The sequence below is a fragment of the Staurois parvus genome, unplaced genomic scaffold (assembly GCF_062004578.1).
Source record: "Staurois parvus isolate SC_StPar_1 unplaced genomic scaffold, SC_StPar_1.0 ptg000390l, whole genome shotgun sequence".
Lineage (NCBI taxonomy): Eukaryota > Metazoa > Chordata > Amphibia > Anura > Ranidae > Staurois > Staurois parvus.
The window spans coordinates 11,765,005-11,787,702 of record NW_028318186.1 but is presented as its reverse complement, the minus strand read 5'-3'; the positions used below and the strand labels follow the sequence as shown (position 1 = coordinate 11,787,702).

General features: G+C 43.6%; 1 protein-coding gene across 18 annotated transcripts in view; it reads right to left on the bottom strand.

Moving 5' to 3' along the window:
* The window catches only part of OTOF (otoferlin), a 547,586-nt gene that overhangs the window by 90,876 nt on the left and 434,012 nt on the right, over window positions 1-22,698 (bottom strand). For all 18 annotated transcript variants that reach the window (XM_089686080.1, XM_089686077.1, XM_089686076.1 and 15 more), the window contains 8 exons: window positions 22,101-22,221; window positions 19,267-19,367; window positions 11,267-11,357; window positions 9,941-10,057; window positions 7,812-7,964; window positions 3,026-3,215; window positions 2,477-2,601; window positions 334-468 (listed from right to left, as the gene is read on the bottom strand). In XM_089686080.1, the coding sequence (XP_089542206.1) occupies window positions 334-468; window positions 2,477-2,601; window positions 3,026-3,215; window positions 7,812-7,964; window positions 9,941-10,057; window positions 11,267-11,357; window positions 19,267-19,367; window positions 22,101-22,221 (1,033 nt within the window). The remainder of the gene's footprint in view (window positions 1-333; window positions 469-2,476; window positions 2,602-3,025; window positions 3,216-7,811; window positions 7,965-9,940; window positions 10,058-11,266; window positions 11,358-19,266; window positions 19,368-22,100; window positions 22,222-22,698) is intronic.

Genomic DNA, 22,698 nt, shown 5'->3' with positions numbered 1-22,698 from the left:
GGTGAGAAGCACATTACCTTTCACTTTGTTGTCCATTCGGCAGAAGTTTTCCAAACTTTTCCTTCAATTTTTTGGCTCAAAAATGTCAAAAACAGTTTCTAATTTTGCCCATTAACTGGACAAAAAATGAACACACTGTTCAAATGACAGATTTTCTAACAATTGATCATCTAGTGTATGGGCACTATTATATCTCTTCATTACATCTCTTCTGGCCCATCTTTTTCTTTAGTTTTTATTAGATCATCAAAGTTTTTATCTGCTGCCCTAGATTAGAAGCTTGAACCTGTATATATTGCTGTAAGATCATTTATAATGGATGGATGGTCTTACCACAGTATCTTGGTCATAGATCTCAATGACGATGATGGGAGGGTCATCACGCATTTCACAGGCCTCACCGTAAAGCTCCACATTGTCAAACACCAACAACTGGTCCCATGTCGGGCACAGAGTCTCATTCAGGACCTGAAATGTTAAATTAACACATATTGAGAAATATGATTTCTTCTAGATGGAAAGCCTAGAATTTAGGAGATTGGAATGTCACTTTAAAGGGTCATTACAAGCAAAACTGATGTTTCAGTGTTTGGTGGATACTGGTGATATACTATATATACTATAGTTGAATACTATTGAGTAGACTTCAGTAGTCTATGTGAAAAGGGTTATTTGCTAATGTCATGAATATTTTTTCTTTCAGCCAATTATTCAACAGTTAGCCCAGTTATGTAAGCTGGGGAAGTCGATTAATAAATGGAACAACCCTTTAGAGAGTTCTCTTTTCCTCTGGGACCCTGCCCAGTTGGATGTCTGTTCTTTCCCCCCTTGGCTTCTGTTCAGATGGAACTATACTGATGCTGCCTAGGTCTTTATCCAGAGTTTTGTCTGGAAGCCCTCCCCAACTGGCATAGCTGCACTGGAGTCTGCAGAAATTGAGATACTGTGTGACCACTTCAACTAATGCCCCGTAGACAAAATGAAAATATCGGATGAAGGTTTTTTTTTATGCTAGTCTCATATCGAAAAATGCAGAGGCTACTAAAGTTGCAAAAATTCTTGTACTACAATACAACTTCGGAAGTGATGTAATATATTGCAATGTATTCTTTCATTTCCAAGCATGGGTGGTCTTGGTCAGACAAATATTGTACTGATTAAACAAAAATTGTTCGCCTTGTTATCGTACTAAAAAAATTTTAATTCTTGTCCTTTCAGATATTGTCAGATTAACTGTTGTGATTAGGGGCGGACTGACAACTCATGGGGCCCCCGGGCAATAGAGGATCATGGGGCCCTGTGTCCTTGCCCAAACTCAAAAAAGCCTATTAAAAAGGTACCAGGTACATCTCATGGGGCCCCCTACTGACCCCGGGCCCTTGGGCAGTGCCCGAGTTTCCAAACGGTCAGTCCACTCCTGGTTGTGATCGACTGTCGAAAGCTGTGTACTAACAAACAGATTATCGTATGATCCCTTCAAAACCAATTTTTTCCCATCCGATTTTCTGATCATGTGTACTAGGCATAAGAGTGAAGAATCTGCAGCTGCCCATATAGAAAAAATGAAATTGAACTGGCTGACAGGGAGAATATGTGACCCACAATTGCAGCCAGAATATTCAAGCAGACAGAGTTACATAGTTAGTCTGGCTGAAAAAAGACAAAAGTCCATCCAGTTCAACCATACATCAACACATATTGTACATCAAGCAGATTCTGTTCTGTCCAGCCACCCTATGTGTGCACGGGACCTGCATAAAGGGGCTATAATGTCGTAAAACACAGATGTTGCCATTAAGCTATGGCTGTATTCACTATCCTGTTTTTTTCATTATTTATCCTGTTTAGTGCTTCAGTACATTAAATTATTAAAATGTACTAAAGTGACTGGGGCCTCTTGTTTGGACCCATTACATGCCAAAGATCCAGCCTTAAGTGGAAGATGTGCAATGCTACATTGGAGTAAGTGGACTGGGGCATTTGAAGTGCACATCTATTACTTGAAGGCTATCTCACATGGCCATGGAGGTAGTAGCCTTACTTATACTTCTATGCTTTTTTACACCGCTCTATTTTTAAACCAATCAAAATACCAGAAAACAAGGAAAAGGAGGCAATTCAAAATGGGGAACTTAAGAGCAGGGATTTCAATATCATCATCCATGAGACACATGAATGGCCGCATTCACACTAGGGCGTTTTGAATCCTGTACTTCTTTTGGGCCATATGTGTCATGTGCTTTGCTGCAATTAAAATGCAGCTTAACAGATCATTTTGAGAGTGCAGGCAGAATCGCAGCGATTCTGCCCGTGATTTAAATAGCCCTGGAATGAATGGGTCTTAATAATTTAACCATGCCAAAGAGGTAGTGGGATTATGAGACATTTGTTCTCTTCTTTGTGAAAAAAAAAAGGAAATAATTTGGTGTGTCAAGTGTATTGGACTGACCCAAGCAGATCAGATTCTCCAACCCACCTCTGTGCACTGACTCTGGGTATTGAAGAAAACTCGGGCAAAGGGATCAGAAAGACCGCTGCTATCTGCCGCAAACAGGCTGCGTGCTTGGTACATGTGTGCACGCAACTGGAATACTTGTTTCTCTGGAAGAGACAAAGGAAAAGCAGACATGATAAGAATGACAAAATCACATATAGTGACCCATTTTGACCCAGGGGAATAAATGACAGGAGAAGTTTCACCAGGACAGGAAGATACAGACAATAATTATAGCAACCCAAAAGCCTTCCCGGTTTTACTAAAAAAGAAGTGTTTGGCTGCAGTTTGTGTTTCAGCTGGAGAGATTTTTAATCACTTCCTGTCCCGACATCAAATGAAGAGAATGTCTACAATAAGGTCAACCCAAAAAAAATGTTGTCAGGAGGTGAACTTTAAAGTGTGTGGGAAAGGGTAATCTATGAAAATTCCACATGAGTCCCTAGTGTCACCTCCACAAACAGGCATTCTTTAACTGTACAGTATCTGAAGAGATATAAATCTGAAATAGTCCTACTGGCTTCCACTTACTTGTATAGCTGAGGCTAATAGGAGGGAAGCACTGCAGGCCTGGGCCCTTTGCAGCTTTAATTTCCTCAAACCCACAGGGCAGACCATTCAGAAAGTCCTTCCTCTGCTTGTTCAGGCCCAGCCACATGTAGACCTCCATCTTGGCCTGAACAGTCCAACCAGCAGGGCCAAAACCTCGCTTTCCAGGTAGCTGGGGAAGAAACATAAGGAGAAAGATTAATTTATATACACAGAGACTCACACTCTCTCTATACAGTATATATATATATAGATATATACACACAGTTGTGCTCAAAAGTTTGCATACTTTCAACTATAGGTCATAACAGAATGGCACAATCATAAAACAAAACATGGCAATAAGTAAACAAATGACCCCTGTTCAAAGGTCTACCTCCCCTTAGTTCCTAATACTGTGTATTGCCCCTTTTACATCATTGACAGCTTGCAGTCCTTTGTAATAGTTGTCTAGCAGGTGGTATAGCAGGTGGTATAGCTGCCCATTCATCTTAGTAAAATGTCTCCAGGTCATAGAAGGTCTTTGGTTGTCTTACATGAGCCACTTGGGAAGTTTCTAGAAGGCAGTGGGTGAGGGAGAGGAGGGGCTGATCTGCATACTTAGGGGATCTTGGCCAATCCCCAAGCAGGAGGCCTGGCATTTGGCCAAGACAGCCCTTAAGTATGGGAGAGTCTGAGCAGCAGGAAGTAGTGTTGGGTGGAAGATGGAATGGAGGCTGGAGTGTGGAGCCAGGGAGAGGGCCCAGGAGAGGAGTCTACTTGCAGGCAGGAGCTGGGAAGGAGGATTTCTCAGCTTCATCCATCCTCTGAGAGAGCTAACCCAGCATAAGGCCTGAAGGCAACCACCAACCCACAAAATTGCAGGAGAGGACTGAGTGAGTAATCCCACACCCCTGGGCTGGATAGGAGAGGGCAGTCAGGTGGTCAACCCAACTAGCTCATCATCTGGAGTTGCTCTGCTAAAGTGGCATTGGCCCTCTTGCTCAGGAATTCTCTCCTGGCTGCTTGGTGAAGAGGAGAATTCATCTGGGGGATGAGGTGGTACGCCAGGAGGGCTGGAGAGCTCTCCAAGGATCTTTGTCTGTTGCTAGGCAGTTGTTCTTAAGTTGTAGTTTCCTTGGGCATCCCATACACCTCTCAAACCTAAGTTCAATACCCATTAATAAAACCAAAAAAAAAACCAGCTCAAGGACTGTTTACTGTGCAAGGTCTGAAGAAAATGCGTGTTGTCTGGCAGTGCAGAACTGCAGAGGGACCCAAAACTCAGTGACTCCTAAGGGAGTAGGGCTATACTTATAAAACTGAAAAATGTCAAACAAAATTTTACTAGTGTATGCCCAGCTTTAGGCTGTGTGCTTCTTGAAAGCAGGGAATGATGTTGAATGTACAATATTTAAAGCGCTGGATAAATTATTGCCACTATATAAATGCCCTTAACAGGTTTGCTTTATTAAAAAAAAAAAAAAAAAAAAAAGATGTAGTGTAATTCATTTATTTTGTTGTTACTGTTGTTTTTTTTCATGTGCTTCACTAATTTTCTTACTTCACTTTTAACATTACAACTTTTACATTTCAACTTGACATATACTGAAATAAATATTGGCGGTGACACCAAGAAACGTGCGCTATAACAAAAAGAAAAGACTTTGCTGATCTTTGTAATTAGCCCCCTTGTCACCCCGCTCCTGGGAGATTCAGCACTGCATTGTAATGAGAGCCGGATGACACTTGTAGCTGTCCTGAGAAATGTCTTGTCATCATAAGAGGAATTCATTCTGTCATAATATCTAATATGGGTATAACAGAGTAATTGTGTTACAAAGAAAGTAAATGAGAAGCTGCATCAGGGCATACATATAGTAATAACCCGCTCCATTGCCCGCTCTAATAGAGGGCATATATCAGGGCTCAGTGCACTCAAATACCGAAACCTACACTGCTATGTGTGTGGGAGAATCTTACATGTCTACTGGTTACAGTGCTATACATATGAGGCAGGGTAGATCAGCTCTACACAATCAGCAGAGTCGCATTAATGGTTTAACCACTTGCCCTCCTGAGGATCCCCCCCCCCCCTTCCTGACCAGGCCATTTTTTACGTTACGGCTCTGCGTTGCTTTAACTGACAATTGCGCGGTCATACAACGCTTCACTCAAATGAAATGTACGTCCCTTTTTTTCCACTAATTGAGCTTTCTGTCTGTGCTTTTTGATCACTTGTGCGTTTTTATTTTTTGTGCTATAAGCAAAAAAAGACCAACAATTTTGAAAAAAAAAATATATATATATATATATTTTGGACTTTTTGCTATTAAACATGTCCAGTAAAAATTTAAAAAAATCAAATTTCATCATAAATTTAGGCGAAAATGTATTCTGCGACATGTCTTTTGCTAAAAAAAAATCCCAATACGTGTAAATTAATTGGTTTATGTGAAAGTTATAGTGTTTACAAATGGCGGAATAGATAATGGGATTTTGTTTTCTACTAGTAATGGTGGCGATCAGCAAATTTTAGTGGGAGTGCAGCGGACATTCTGACACTGGTTGAACTAACTTGTTGTCACTGACACCCCACTTACACCAATACAGTGATCAGTGCTAAAAAAAAGCACTGACACTGTACTAATGGCACTGGGCAGGACGGGGTTAATGTGAGGGGCGATCAAAGGGTTAACTGTGTGCTGGGAGTGTTTTACTAGGGGGTGTGCTACACTGTAAGCACACTGATCGGGATGGCTGTATTGTGCAGTGTGCTCGAGCTGACAGGGAGGAAGATTGTTTGTAAACAAAACAATTTTCTTCCCCGTCAGAGATGCTCAGTAATCACTGGGCGCTGGCGGGTAATTATCGGCCGGGACCAGGTGACTGACATCCGCAGCCACGAATGATACAGTAAACTGGAAGCAACGAATACTATTGTCACTTCCAGTTTCCCCAGTAGTAAACAGCGCCATATTTAAATCTTGAAAGCATTTGATCACACCGATCTTGGTGCGATCGGATGCTTTTAGAGAAGAAGAGAGATCTGGGGTCTAGTAGACCCCATATGTCTCCATAAAGAGACAAGTGATGTTTGCATTCCTTTTAAAAGCAATAAAAGTGCGGAAAAAAATTAAAGAAAGTGTAAACAAAAAAACCTAAATAATAAAATTTTAAAAAATGTAAAGCCCCATCCCCCCATACTCGCATGCAAAGGTAAATGCACGCGTGGCTCCAGCATGCATACGTAAACGGAGATCGCACCACACATGCATCATAGCAATAATTCTAGCACCAGACCTCCTCTGTAACTCTAAACTGGTAACCTGTAAAGGCTTAGAAAGCATTGCTTATAGAGAACTTTAAATACCGTCATTTAGCGCCATTCCACAAGAGTGTGCGCAATTTTAAAGCAGGACATGCTTGGTATCTATTTACTCGGCATAACATCATATTTTATATTTTACCAAAAAATTGGGTACTATATTGTGATTGTGTAAATTATAATCCACAAAAGTGTATTTCTTTCCCCAAAAAACATTGCAAAACCCACTATTTTATTCTCTAGGGCTTCTGCTAAAAAAAAATATATATATATATATATACACTCTCTCTATACAGTATGTATATATATATATATATATATATATATAAAATGTCTGGGGGTTCTAAGTAAATTTCTAGCAAAAAATTCTGATTTTCAAATGTTAACAAAAAGGAAATGTCTTCAAAAGGATATAATTTATCATTGTGATGTGTCCCAAGAGACGATGGGCAGAGAGGGGGGGCTGAGCTTAGGTTCGGATCGGCCTTTGACAAGTACCCGACACGTTCTCCCCCCTCCAAAAAAAAAATGCAGGGTGGTTGTATACAAGTCGATCTACCAATCAACTTCTTGTACAACCGCCTTGTTGGAAAATTGCCATTCAATCAGTGCCGCCAGCTATAGCTGGCAGCGCTGGACAGTGTATTCTGATGGCGGGGGATGTCTCCCTGTTGTCTTCATGCACACTGGACATTTTTACAGCGGCTGTTTTTGGTTTTTGATGTTTTTTCTACAACTAGTAAACCCCCCAGCATGTTATCCTATGTGTCCATACACACATAGACTGGAATCAATGTTTTTTGGCTGGGATGTTTTTTGGCTGGAAACAAAACCCAGGATTAGTGGGTTACTAGAGGACTTTTTTTAGTTGTAAAAACTCTCCAATGCTGAAAAATGCGGCAAAACACAGTAAAATGTGGTAAAACGCTGCAAACCGGTGTTTGTGGTCTTTTTTGACCCAAAAAAAATTTTTTTGGGAAAAAAAACGCTAAAAACTGCAACCAAGGAAAAACGTGAGAAAACGCAGCTACACGTGGAAAAAATGCAAATAAATGCTAATGCAAAAACGCTAAAAAAAAAAGCTGAAAAACGTTACACAGCTAACGTTACCAGCGTTATCAGAACGTCCCGTGTGCATGAGGACTAATGCTGACAATTTTCATTTAAGACACTTTCCTTAATAATGCCTCGGTATGTTTACTGAGTAAGGATAAAGTGGACCTAGCAACAAATAGAAGCTTTCATGTTAAGCGCATACATAGGAAGTAATGTATTACACGTAAAGTTCTTCCCTGCTGCAGCTTTTCAGCAAAGCTACAATGTATAGTCTCAGTGATCAGTGGGGAAAAGGGGACTGAGGAAATGCTTTTTGCCTGCAGCAGACTGATGACATCATTCAACCATACTGTCACTGTGTATTTTCACGTCAGGAAATAATTCCACCATCATGGCCTCACTTACCTTAAGGAAGACAGCCTTGACTTTCCCACAATCCTTTCCAGTCTCCTCATCCACAATGGAGTACAAGATGTCCTTGGATGGTATGCGGGCATAGGCGATACGCTTATTATTACACATCATCCAGATGAAGACATCCGGGATACTGTGCTGGGGCTGGGGGAACATCATATAGGAATAAAGGATGAATTCAGTGCGGAGAATCCAAAAAGAACTCACAACTGTGTCTATGAAGAAATTATAGAAAGTAATTTCTATGTATACTGCATGTGTTAGACTGAAACCCACAACGGGGGCCTATTTATAAAAACTTCGCTGGAAAAAAGTGCTCACCCCTGGCTATGATCAACGGCTCCATCTAGTGGCCGTAATGCAGTATTTTTCCTGATGGAGGCATTCAGGAAAAATACTGCATTATGGCCACTAGATGGAGCTGATGATCATAGGAAATAAACTTAGGTAAAATATGGTTAGAATTTGTGAAGGCTGCGCAAATGTCTGTCACTTTCATCCAGAAAAATATTTTTTAAAATAGTTCCCAAAGTATTGGTGGAAGTGAAGGGTGGTGGGGCTGATTCAGAATTTGTTCTGCGGCCCATTGGTCTGTAGCTACACCAGTGACCAATAGTCACTCTTTAGATGGTTCATTTCAGATAAGGGCAAGGACTTCACATGATCCTAGGCTGACCTATTATATCTATTGAAGAGCATGAGGTCACCCCAGTTTGACCTACTGTATCTATGGAGGAGCAACATTGTTTGCTGAGGTTGACCTGCTATATCTATGGAGAGCAGCTTTGTCACCCCAGGTTGACCTACTCTATCTATAAAGGATCAGCATTGTCACCCCAGACTGACCTACTATATCTACAGAGGAGCACCATTGTCACTCCAGGCTGACCCACTATATCTATAGAGGAGCACCATTGTCACTCCAGGCTGACCTACTATATCTATAGAGAGCAGCATTGTCGCTCCAGGCTGACCTACTATACCTAAGGCATTGTTGCCCCAGGATGACCTACTATATTTATAGAGGAGCAGCATTGTCGTCCCAGGATGACCTACTATATCTATAGAGGAGCAGCATTGTCGCCCCAGGCTGACCTACTATACCTATGGCATTGTCGCCCCAGGATGACCTACTATATTTATAGAGGAGCAGCATTGTCGCCCCAGGATGACCTACTATATCTATAGAGGAGCAGCATTGTCGCCCCAGGCTGACCTACTATACCTATGGCATTGTCGCCCCAGGATGACCTACTATATCTATAGAGGAGCAGCATTGTCACCCCAGCCTGACCTACTATATCTATAGAGGAGCAGCATTGTCACCCCAGGATGACCTACTATATCTACAGAGGAGCAGCATTGTTGCCCCAGGCTGACCTACTATACCTATGGCATTGTCGCCCCAGGATGACCTACTATATCTATAGAGGAGCAGCATTGTCGCCCCAGGCTGACCTACTATACCTATGGCATTGTCGCCCCAGGATGACCTACTATATTTATAGAGGAGCAGCATTGTCGCCCCAGGCTGACCTCATTATTTGGTTATAAACATCTCTCCCTCTCCTCTACATGAAGGAGGTGTTTTGTAGTTTACAGAGGATAGATAGGAAATCTGATAACATTTTTTGAGGTTTCACTTAAGTATAAGGTCACTTGATTTCTGTGAGGATCAGCAATTATTTTTTCATGTTTGCAGCCCTAAAAAGATAAGATAAATATTTTTTGGGTGTAGACATTCTTTAAATATGAAGCTGATGCTTGCTATTCACCCACAACCATGTACCTATGCTGTCTATTTCTGAAACATTTGTTTGCATTTCAAGCGTTCATGCATGCTGAGTGAACATTTACTGTAATTTTTGTAAGAGAATAATGCTTGGATCTTCAGCGCCTTCTAGTGGCCAAAATCCAGTATACTTTTCTGAAGCACCTCAGTGAGTAAACTACAGCACATTGTGGCCATTAGATGGCGCTGGAGAGACAGGCATTACTCTCTTACAAAAATTACGGTCACATTTTGATCAGCGTATACAAATGTTTCTGACATTTGCGCAACAAATGTTTTATTACCAGACCCCTATGTGTGTAGCAAAGTGATGTATGACGCAGCTCACCTCATCAGCCAGGAATCGCAGTTTGTGTAGGAAGTTCTGGACCAACTTCAGTTTATCCCTTACAGTGTTCTTCTTCACCTGAGACCTCATTGTCTTGGCCTGGGTCCCCATGTTCTCCTGTACAGATGGAGGCACAGTGAGGATACACATTGCATAGGCAGCATTGGCACAGAAAGAATTTGATTCAGTAATGTAAGGACAATGTGAAAAGAGCAGAGGACTACAGCATATCAGTCAAAAACCTCCTCTGCCGATCTGACTTCTGTGCAGGGGTGGACTGACCATTTGGAAACTCGGGCACTGCCCGAGGGCCTGGGGTCAGTAGGGGGCCCCATGAGATGCCCCTGGTACCTTTTTCATAGGCTTTGGGCAAGGACACAGGGGCCCCATGATCCCCTATTGCCCGGGGGCCCCATGAGTTGTCAGTCCGCCCCTGCTTCTGTGATTGGCTGCTAGATGTCAGCACACTTTGTATGTCAATGTTCTTCTTTGTCCTGTCTTACTAAAGTGATTGTAAACCCTCACATATACCCAGTGAAATGACTGGTCTCAGGTGATACACATTGATGAAAAAAATCCTCCTCCATAACTTGTACCTGTTTATCTGCAGCTGTCTGTCCCCTACATCCATTCAAAGTGCAGAATTTACACAGGATCTCTCAGCTCTGAAAAGCAGGGGGTGGGAAGCTAAAGTTACATCAGTGAGGAGAGTTCTGAGAGCTGATTGGAGGGAAGGGACACCCCCCACCCCTTCACACAGCACACAAGAATAGAGCTGAGGCTGTCAATCAGGAGGTCCCTCTCCTGTCACCACTGTTCTCTTTGTGTCAGGAAAATGCATCAGAAGTGACTACTGCTTATAGCAGAGGAACAAGGCAGCAGACAGAAATGACACTTAGCACTTTGGATTGAGACAAGTCCACACTATAGAGCAGCCTTTCTCAACCTTTTCAACAAAGAGGAAAATAACTTTCCGGTCTCAGGGAACCCCTGCTAAAAAAAGGGAACCCCTGCTAAAAATGACTATATCTACAACTCATGATAAATTAGTGTGATGGTCGGTGGGAATAATGTTTCTTACACTTGTGGTCATTGGGAAATATCACCTCTTTACAGATAGCTGAAAAGATCAATGGTGTCAGTGGGAATTTATCTGAGAGGCAGAAATTGTTCATTGCTCAAAGAACCCCTAGCAACCTCTAGAGGAACCCTAGGATGCCATGGAACCCTGGTTGAGAAACCCTGCTAGGGATAGGCTTTGTTATTTCACGTCAGAGGTTTACAACCAATTTAAATTTGAAATGAACGATATATGTCAGAACTTACTAGCTCTCGCATACAGGATTTTAATCGCTCGCGGTCCAGTTTAGTCCGTCCATTCTGATTCTGATCCTTGTTGGCCAATGTGACAAAGCGACTGCAAAGAAAGTTAAAGAACAACTGAATGTTCCTGCATGACAATATGAAAAAAAGTACCAAATCCATGTGATGCACAAAAAACTTTCTTTACTTTCCCTGCCTGAGCCAAATCCTTCTTAATTTGTGTCTCACATACTCCCCCTCCCAGACACTGCAGTCCACAGTGGGAGGGTTTCACCCACAAAGGCAATGCTGTCAATCCAGAAGTTAGTGGGCGGAGCTAGGTGTTGATTGACAAGCTACAGGCAGCAGTGATAATGCTGACAGCCACGCCCCCTGCAATATTTTTACACCCCACTGTAGTGCAAGCAGGCACAGAATGCATGAGAGTGGCAACTCTGCTCTGAATTCAGGAGCAGTGCAGTATCATTGCCACCCCATCGCAGGAAGCTGCATTAGGCAATGGCAGAATCAACAGGTATTTCTGGGGGTTTGCAGGGGGACTAAGAAAGAACTATAAGTGCAGATGCATTTATTATTTAAATGTGAGGCCATAGTTCTAGTTAAAAAATAAAAATCACACAAATGCTTTAACAACTATAGTTAACCTGTAGTTTGCCCAAGCTGGGTAAAGGTATGGTGGCACAAGTAGCATTTAGTAATCTTCCTCTTCTGGTACAATCCATAGCTCAAGCCTGAAGAGGAACGTAGTGCCTTCTGGTATGAGGGAAGAGCACCCGAAATCTGAGATACTTTTAAGGTCCTTACAATGTAAAGTTAAAGTCTTGCTAAGGTGGCCATACACTATACAATCTGATCCTTTAGATAAGTGGTTCTCAACCTTCCTTTAATACAGTTCCTCATGTTGTGGTGACCCCCCCCAATCATAAAATTATTTACCCAGTAATTATAATTCATCAAGTGTCGTTTACCTCCAATACTGCTGCTTTCTACACAGTAGCTGCTTTATACACAGTAGTTGTTTTTAACACAGCAGCTGCTTTCAACACAGTAGCTGCTTTCTTCACAGTAGCTGCTTTCTACACAGTAGCTGCTTTCTACACAGTAGCTGCGTTCTTCACAGTAGCTGCTTTCTTCACAGTAGCTGCTTTCTTCACAGTAGCTGCTCTTTACACATCAGAAATATGTGTTCCCCCCCGCCCCCCCATGGTCTTAGGCGACCCCTCTGGAAGGGTTGTTTGACCCCCAAAGGGTCACGACCCACAGGTTGAGAACCACTGCTTTAGATTTACCAAAACTATATAATATGAGAACAATAATATGAGAACACACCTATCTATCAAGTCCCTCTGTATGCAATCAGACAGGCTCTTGCACTGCAGAACTGGTGGTAGATCTAAAAGAGATCGTACAATCAGATTGTATAGTGTATGGCGAGCTTTACAGGCTTCCAAGAACACACTACTCCTGTTTGCAAAATTTCAGCTCTGCTTCACATAGGCTGTTATGTGATCACTCAGCTCCTGCACACCCTGCCAAATGAATGATCTATGTAAGAAGAAGGTAAGGTACAAAATGATTGAGATGCAGAGACATGATCAGAAGACACTGGCTATGTATTCAGTGAGAACAGTGCTCACTGACATTTCCTGTTTTGGAGAAGCATGTAACTACAGAGGTGGGAGGGAGCAATCTCCTGGAGGGGGAGGGCAGGTGCAGGGTGTGTTTTAATAAGGTCAGCTGCTGAAGTACGTTCTCACACCACTAAGCCCTGGTTCACACTGATGCAAATTGTCGTTTGAATTTGACCATTCAAATTCCATGACGAATCTCATGCAATGATCGGCAATGGAACTGTTCTAATCGATGCGACTCCAACTTCTTCTGAACTTCGACTATGTCGGAGTCACACCGATTAGAAAAAGTAGTTCTTGCAGAACTTTTCCCGATTTGGGGTGCAACTTGCATAGACATCTGCCTATGAAGTTGCACGGTAATCCAACTTTGAAATCATGCGATTTCAACTGCAGCCACACCATTTCAAAGTCGATCTGGTGTGAACCAGGGATAACAGTTTTCCTGTCTTATAGGATGTATACCAGGAAGTCATGGAGGAGTTTTTTTTTTATAGAAGAAAGCAGAGGCTGAGGTAAAGCCTGACCTAGAATAGAGAAAAAAAAAAATATTTTTGGCAACAGAGGTACATTAATGGTATATTGGTATACAGGGAAGATGGAATTAAAAAAATAAAAATAAAAAGGTGAACTTAGCCTATAAAGCAGAACTACACTGCAACTCAGATCCATAAACCAAAAATGTGTTATTTAATTCTTTTTTAATATTCAAAGCAAACTCCCCCATCCATCCCTGTCTCCATGCTTTAATTTGCTGAGAAATCACTATAAATTCCCCCTAGCACTTCTGGCCATGGCCATCTTAAGTAAGGGCAAATAATTCATAGCATTTACTTCCTGGAATCCATCTGCCCTCAGCTAAGGCATGCAGGCATGAGGATGTGCTTAGCTGAGAAAAACCCCTCCCCCTCCTGAAGACTCATGGGCATGGAAAACCACTTCATTGATTTGTCCTTTGTGGTACTCCTTTTCTTTTGGACATTGGCTACGTAGGAACTTTGGACCGACAGGCTTGTGCACAACAATTAAAATTCACCCTTAAATTGAAACTGTTTTTGAGTCAGTTTATTTTTTTAAAAGTCTGTAAACTGATCTTTTTTTATTTTTTAACACCAAAACTGGCAACCCTAATTGGCACAGAAACAGGGGGTGCTATCTGTAATTGCCCCTTCTAGAAAATTTGCTGAGCCGGAGGTGCTGATGACATACTCCCAATTGCCCTTTCTTGGAAAGCTAGGGAAATCTGTTACTATGCCTTGATTCCAAACGGTAGAATTCTCAACAGATCAGGCAAATCTGCAGGCAAATACACTATACTGCCTAAAGTATTGGGGCGCCTATACACACACATGAACTTTAATGGCATCCCGGTCTTAGTCCGTAGGGTCCAGTATTGAGTTGGCCCACAATTTGCAGCTATAACAGCTTCAACTCTTCTGGGAAGGCTGTCCACAAGGTTTAGGAGGGTGTCTATGGGAAGGTTTGACCATTCTTCCAGAAGCACATTTGTGAGATCAGGCACTGATGTTGGACAAGAAGGCCTGGCTTGCAGTCTCCACTCTAATTCATCCCAAAGGTGTTCTATCGGGTTGAGGTCAGGACTCTGCGCAGGCCAGTCAAGTTCCTCCACCCCAAACTGGCTCATCCATGTCTTTATGGACCTTGCTTTGTGCACTCATGTGCAGTCATGTTGGAACAAGAAGGGGCCATCCCCAAACTGTTCCCACAAAGTTGGGAGCATGAAATTGTCCAAAATGTATTGGTATGCTGATGTCTTAAGAGTTCCCTTCACTGGAACTAAGGGGCCAAACCTAATTCCTGAAAAACAACCCCACACCATAATGCCCCCTTCACCAAACTTTACACTTGGCATAATGCAGTCAGGCAAGCACCATTCTCCAGGCAACTGCCAAACCTAGACACGTCCATTGGATTGCCAAACAGAGAAGCGTGATTTGCCACTCCAGAGAACACGTCTCCACTGCTCTGTAGTCCAGTGGCAGCGTGCTTTACACCACTGCATCTGACGCTTTGTATTGCACTTGGTGATGTAAGGCTTGGATGCAGCTGCTTGGCCATGGAAACCCATTCCATGAAACTCTCTACACACTGTTGTTGTGCTAATCTGAAGGCCACATGAAGTTTGGAGGTCTTTAGCTATTGACTCTGCAGACAGTTGGCAACTTCTGCGCACTGTGTGCTTCAGCATGCGCTGACCCCGCTCTGTCATTTTACGTGGCCTACCACTTGGTGGCTGAGTTGCTGTTGTTCCCAGTTGCTTCCACTTTGTTATAACACCACTAACAGTTGATATGGAATATTTAATAGCCAGGAAATGTCACCGATGGACTTATTGCACAGGTGACAACCTATCACGGGACCACGCCTGGAGTCAGTGAGCTCCTGAGAGTGACCCATTCTTTCACAAATGTTTGTAGAAGCAGTCTGCATGCCTAGGTGCTTGATTTTATACACTTGTGGCCATGGAGGTGATTGGAGGAACACCTGAATCCAATGATTTGGAGGGCTGTCCCAATACTTTGGGCAATATAGTATATATACAGTTCCAATCCACAAATCTGCTGATTCAGCCGTCCTTAATTAGCTAGAAAAATGTAGCGGCAAAATGAAGCAAACAATGGAGCAAATAGCTGACGCTTATAAACAAGGTCCAAAATGTCACAGTGTACACATAGGCTGCAGCCACTAATCAAAGGGGTTGATTTAACAAAGGCAAAATGATTGTGCAATTTGCAAAGTGCTGTTGCTCCAGAGCTTAGCAAATGAGGGGCAGTTCTGCTGACTTCCATCATCCAATCATATGCAAGCAAAAAAGCTTTTTTTAAAAAACAAAAAAAAATCTTTCCTTGCATGTTATGGGGATTCTTTGCAAAGTGAAGCATTGCCTCATTTACTAAGCTCTGGAGCAACTGAAGTCTATTTGCCTTTAGTAAATCCACCCCAAAGTGTATGGAATTGTGCGTGATAACATTGCCTGCCGCCAATGGAACGCAGTCCTTACAGCTCGTATACCTTGTTCCTACCAACAATGATCAAATTGTTTCTCTTGCTTGTATTTATCAGGTCGTGTGGACTCTAGCACAAGCATATTTTCTTAACATCACCCAGCAGACGGCAGTAAAAACTTTACATACTATCAAAGCAATAATGGATTCAGCAGGGGCAATATAACAAACCAGTCATAATATATCAGGGGCAGTATGCACTGGAGGGGGCAGTAGATGCTACAATCCTACCGCATTGCAGGGGGCAACAGACACTCCTATCATACTGTATCCAAAAGGGGGCAGCAGATGCTCCAATCCAACCGCATTGCAGGGGGCAACAGACACTCCTATCATACTATATCCAATAGGGGGCAGTAGATGCTACAATCATAGCGCATTGCAGGGGGCAACAGACACTCCTATCATACTGTATCCAAAAAGGGGCAGTAGATGCTCCAATCCTACTGCATTGCAGGGGGCAACAGACACTCCTATCATACTATATCCAATAGGGGGCAGTAGATGCTCCAATCCTACCGCATTGCAGGGGGCAACAGACACTCCTATCATACTGTATCCAAAAAGGGGCAGTAGATGCTCCAATCCTACCGCATTGCAGGGGGCAACAGACACTCCTATCATACTATATCCAAAAGGGGGCAGTAGATGCTCCAATCCTACCGCATTGCAGGGGGCAACAGACACTCCTATCATACTATATCCAATAGGGGGCAGTAGATGCTCCAATCCTACCGCATTGCTGGGGGCAACAGACACTCCTATCATACTGTATCCAAAAAGGGGCAGTAGATGCTCCAATCCTACCGCATTGCAGGGGGCAACAGACACTCCTATCATACTATATCCAAAAGGGGGCAGTAGATGCTCCAATCCTACCGCATTGCAGGGGGCAACAGACACTCCTATCATACTATATCCAAAAGGGGCAGCAAATGCTACAATCCTACCGCATTGCAGGGGGCAACAGACACTCCTATCATACTATATCCAAAAGGGAGCAGTAGATGCTCCAATCCTACCGCATTGCAGAGGGCAACAGACACTCCTATCATACTATATCCAATAGGGGGCAGTAAATGCTACAATCCTACCGCATTGCAGGGGGCAACAGACACTCCTATCATACTGTATTCAAAAGGGGGCAGTAAATGCTACAATCATAGCACATTGCAGGGGGCAACAGACACTCCTATCATACTGTATCCAATAGGGGGCAGTAGATGCTCCAATCTTACCACATTGCAGGGGGCAACAGACACTCCAATCATACTGTATCCAAAAGGGGGCAGTAGATGCTCCAATCCTTTAGCATTGCAGGGGGCAACAGACACTCCTATCATACTTTATCCAAAAGGGGCAGTAGATGCTCCAATCCTACCACATTCCAGGGGGCAACAGACACTCCTATCATACTGTATCCAAAAGGGAGCAGTAGATGCTACAATCCTACCGCATTACAGGGGGCAACAGACACTCCTATCATACTGTATTCAAAAGGGGGCAGTAGATGCTACAATCCTACCGCATTGCAGGGGGCAACAGACACTCCTATCATACTGTATTCAAAAGGGGGCAGTAAATGCTACAATCATAGCACATTGCAGGGGGCAACAGACACTCCTATCATACTGTATCCAATAGGGGGCAGTAGATGCTCCAATCTTACCACATTGCAGGGGGCAACAGACACTCCAATCATACTGTATCCAAAAGGGGGCAGTAGATGCTCCAATCCTTTAGCATTGCAGGGGGCAACAGACACTCCTATCATACTTTATCCAAAAGGGGGCAGTAGATGCTCCAATCCTACCACATTGCAGTGGGCAACAGACACTCCTATCATACTGTATCCAAAAGGGAGCAGTAGATGCTTCAATCCTACCGCAATGCAGGGGGCAACAGACACTCCTATCATACTGTATCCAAAAGGGGGCAGTAGATGCTACAATCCTACCGCATTGCAGTGGGCAACAGACACTCCTATCATACTGTATCCAAAAGGGGGCAGTAGATGCTACAATCCTACCGCATTGCAGTGGGCAACAGACACTCCTATCATACTGTATCCAATAGGGGGCAGTAGATGCTACAATCCTACCGCATTGCAGTGGGCAACAGACACTCCTATCATACTGTATCCAAAAGGGGGCAGTAGATGCTCTAATCCAACCACAGCGCTGTTCTGCAAGGGCCCCGCAACCACATGTGCTAGTGCAGGGTTAAAGCAGGCATTTTGCCACCTTGCCTCCTGTCAAATGCTCTCTGAAGAGTGATCCAAATGCTGACCGCTCTTCAGAGCAAAGCACATTTGACGAGTCCTTAATTTATTTTAATTATTTTTTTAAATTTAAAATGTTCAAATTTTTTAGAATTGTATTTTTAATTTATTTTTATACATTTTTTTTAACTGCCCTGTTGGGGGGGGGGGGGATTTGGTAAAATAACAGGGGTCTAAACAGATCCCTAATGTCTCACATTTGAGACAGGGAATGCAAGGACATAGATCCATCAGTCCTTTCCTCTTTAGCCTCAGCTGCACAGAATAGTGAATGAATGGGAAGCGTTCTGTGGCTTCCTATTCATTCACAAACTGAAGCATAGTAAACACAGTTTACAATGCTTCAGTAATGAATGGACACAGGAGCAATCGATTTCGATTGCTTGCTGTGTTCATTCAGGAAAGGAAGGGGTCGATAAATATGAAATATTTACTGGCCTCCTCCCACGCTCTATCCTGAAATAATTGCTCTGTGCGCCCACAGCAGCAGGCGGGAGAGGAGGGAAGCCGGCAGAGGAGAAAAGGGAGTGGAGAGGAAAAGGAGGAGGGACGTGCTGTGGGGGAGGGGGACACACAGGGGGCCTGACAGCAAGTGTAAAAGAGTGCAGATCATAGAACTGATACCCCTGCAGTGCAGTCAGAGGGGGGAAGAGGAATAGAAGCTGCTAGAGCTGGAGGGGGATCCAAAAGAGTCACAAGTGTCAGAAGTAAGACAGTACAGCTTCCCTCTTGCTCGGTAGGTCCATGGTTTCCCCTTTTGAACTGATGGAACCCCGGGGGCGGTACAGAAAGGCTGACTGTACTGCCTCATCAGTGGCCTTGATTCCAGGTATTATTCCAAAGGTGTATAAATTGATGTTACATAGTTAGTCTGGCTGAAAAAAGACAAAAGTCCATGCAGTTCAACCATTAAAAATAAAAGTTATAATCCTATACCCACAGTTGATCCAGAGGAAGGCAAAAAAACCCATCAAAACACGATCCAATTTGCTCCTGCTGGGAAAAATGTCCTTCCTGATCCCCCGAGAGGCAATCGGATATTCCCTGGATGTATAGTGTACTTACAAGCAGGCACTGCTCAGCTCCTCCAGCACCCCCCGAAGTCTTCTCTCTGGATATGGCTTTTCTGTCTTTATCATCTCATGGACATCATTCAGCCCTTCCTCCTGCAGGAGCAGACCAAGGAGGTTAAATTCGGTGTTATAAACACGATGATCATTTCACTTTACTGATAAAATACACATTAGATAAATCACGTGGCACAAGCAAAGTAGATAAAATTCACATACCCCAATCCCAAACTCAATGCACACCAGAGAGGCTCTTTATAAATTCTATTACCATAGCATAATTCAATTGCCAGTCATGACTAAATAAGATCAGAAAAGTTGTGTAGACTGCTAGTCTTTTTTAAGAATGCCCTTCTTTGAGGACGCCCTTGTGAGAACTGTTTTGCTCCCAGGCCTTTGGATCTAGGATCTAGGGACTGGATTGATGTAGGTATGAAACCCAGAAGATGTTGGCTGAAAGTAATGTCCTGTTTGGGCCTGTCCTAGAGGAAGCAAGCAGTAATTGGAAAGTATACATAGGAACCTTCCATGTTGTCCTGTCTTCAAACATGAAGACTGAGACACCCCTTGAACCTCAATTATGAAGGAGCCACAGTCTAAATTAAATGTCCAGCCAGCATAGCCCCATGAGAGAAGAATCCAGAAGGATTCAAATATGATGTGCTCCCTACACCATCCTTCCTATTCTCCAGGCACTGCTATACTTAGCCTGTTCAAATGTTAATTCAATGTGCTTGGAGCCCATTATTCTTGCATTCTGAGAAAAAAGGGATAAATATGCCTGGGACATTACTGCCAAGTAAGTGGGCTTAGGATATTCACCATGTAGCTATTGCATACCTCCCAACGTTTTGAGATAGGAACGAGGGACACCTACAGTTGCAAGAAAAAGTATGTGAACCCCTTGGGATTACGTGGAGTTTTGCATGAATTGGGCATAAAATGTGCTCTGAACATCATCTAAGTCACAACAATAGAAGAACACAGTCTGCTGAACATAATACTACACAAACATTAGATGTTGCCATGGTTTAATTGCACATAACATGTAAACATTCACAGTGCAGGGAGGAAAAAGTATGTGAGGCCCTAGCTTAATGACTTCTCCCAGAGCTAATTGGAGCCAGGAGTGAGCCAACCTTGACTCCAATCAGTGGATGATATTGGATGTGTTGCTGACACCTGCCACATCTGACTCTGCTCTCCAAGCATCATTTTTGATGCACAGGCACATCCTGGACTCTACTTCCTGATCCTATAGACAGAGTTTGCTGCTGGACGGCTAGATGTCCCACCTGGATCTAATCACCACACGATGAGTCTTTTTAACCGTTTATCTTGTAAGTGCAAATTTTCCATTGTTTACTAAATAAATTGTCAATACTGCACTTAGAGGCGCCTTCCTCTCTTTTTCTGTTATCAGTTGGGAGCTATGGCTGTTGGTCAGGTGAAGATCAGTACGAGTCAGGGGCGGACTGACCATTTGGAAACTCGGGCATTGCCGAGGGCCCGGGGTTAGCAGGGGGCCCCATGAGATGCCCCTGGTACCTTTTTCATAGGCTTTTTTGAGTTTGGGCAAGGACACAGGGGCCCCATGATCCCCTATTGCCCGGGGGCCCCATGAGTTGTCAGTCCGCCCCAGGTACGAGTAGCGCTACACATGTATTTCAGAGACTGTTTCCACTGTCTGAATAGTGTAATTATAATCCCTTTTCTCTCCTGGGCTCTTCTGACAATTACCTAATACAGCTCAGTCCTGCTACAAGGTCTCCTGTGCTGCTGTACAATTAAGTCCCTCTTGAGAGCTGCCTTCAGACATGGCTGTACTTGTAATTAGCAGTTCTTACAGTGCCGATATCAGCACTTCTGAGGCTACAACAGCTGCATTCCTCAATGTGAATATTAAAGCTAAATGGGAAAAAATCTACCCATGACGTCCCCCCCCCCCTCGTACTGCAAGAGTTAAATTCTCATTCAGTCCAGGGGTGCAGGGAGAAGGTGTATTACTCCCTCCATCCATGCAACTGGTCTCCCATAAGCCTCCTTTTTAAGGAGTTTAGGGCTGCTGTTACATGCTCACCTCCCTGTGTACAATGCAGGGTTCATAGCCCTGCACTGTACATAATAATGCCCAGGAACTGCCTACTGCCCATAGCTTGAGGAAAGAGAAGTAGCCTGCTGGAGCAAGGGTTAGAGTACGTAATACAACTTCTCCCTTCACCTCTAGACTAAACAAGCATTTAACTGCACGGGTTGCTGTTGTCTCATTCAGCTTTAACTTCACCCCAGGTAAGGGGTCATCATGATAGAAGACATCAAAGCTGAACTCCAGGAAGCTTTAAAATCCTCCTTTGCAGTGGGGCTCTTCTCTCTTTGCAAGGGTTAACTACTCTTTTCGGTTTAGGGGCAATAGAAAAGTAGATTTACTTACCAGGTCGTCTGCTCCTCTGCACAAGTAGACTGATCCCTGCAGAATGTTCTCTCCTATGCTCCAGCTGTCTAAGATGATGTCTGACATCAACATGACTGTTACAGGGTCCAAAGCACTGCATTGGACTTGACCATGCCAAGGGACAGTCCACTACCAGAGCATGGGGGAGCACCGTTTGCCAGGGAGTGGAGGATCAGGTAAGTTAAAGTGCTTTTTGCAGCTCCTAGACTAAACAAGCATTTAACTTTTGCAGTGTGGGCACAGGTGCAGTGCAGATTTCCCAGATTTGGGCTTTAACGAAGGACTCTAAGAGTGGTTTTCCATAATGTAAAGAGGAAGCCCTCCCTCTAGGGTGAGATGACTTCAGAAATGGCCAAATTAACCTTGCCATTACTAACCAGCTTGTCTGCGATCTTGTCCATGATGTTGGCATTGTAGAGTCTCCTCCTCTGGTCCTGCCACCAGCTCTTAATATAGATGCAAGGCTTCCGGTCAAAGTACGGGAGGTGGAAGTAGTTCCTGCAGATACACATGTACGACAGACAGATGAGTGACAGCTGACACCAGTGGTGCATTTAGGTTTTGTGTTCCCCTAGGCAACACAGAAATTTTGCACCCCCCCCATTGAGAGAAAGAGTTCAACGAGTCTCCCTCTTTCTCTCTCTCTCCCCTCTCTCTTTCCTCTTTCTCTCTCTCTTTCCTCTCTCGCTCTTCCCTCTCTTCCCTCTCTCTCTTTCCTCTCTTTATTCTCTTTCTTTCTTTATCTCTCTCTTTCTCTCTCTTCCCACTCTCTTCTCTTTCTCTCTTCCCTCTCTCTCTCTTTTCTCTCTCCCCCCTCTCTCCCCTCTCTCTCCTCTCTCTCCCCCCCTCTCTCTCTTCCCTCTCTCTCTCTCTTCCCCCCCTCTCTCTTTCCTCTCTATTTCCTCTCTCTCCCCCCCTCTCTCTCTTCCCTCTCTCTCTTCCCCCCTCTCTCTTTCCTCTCTATTTCCTCTCTCT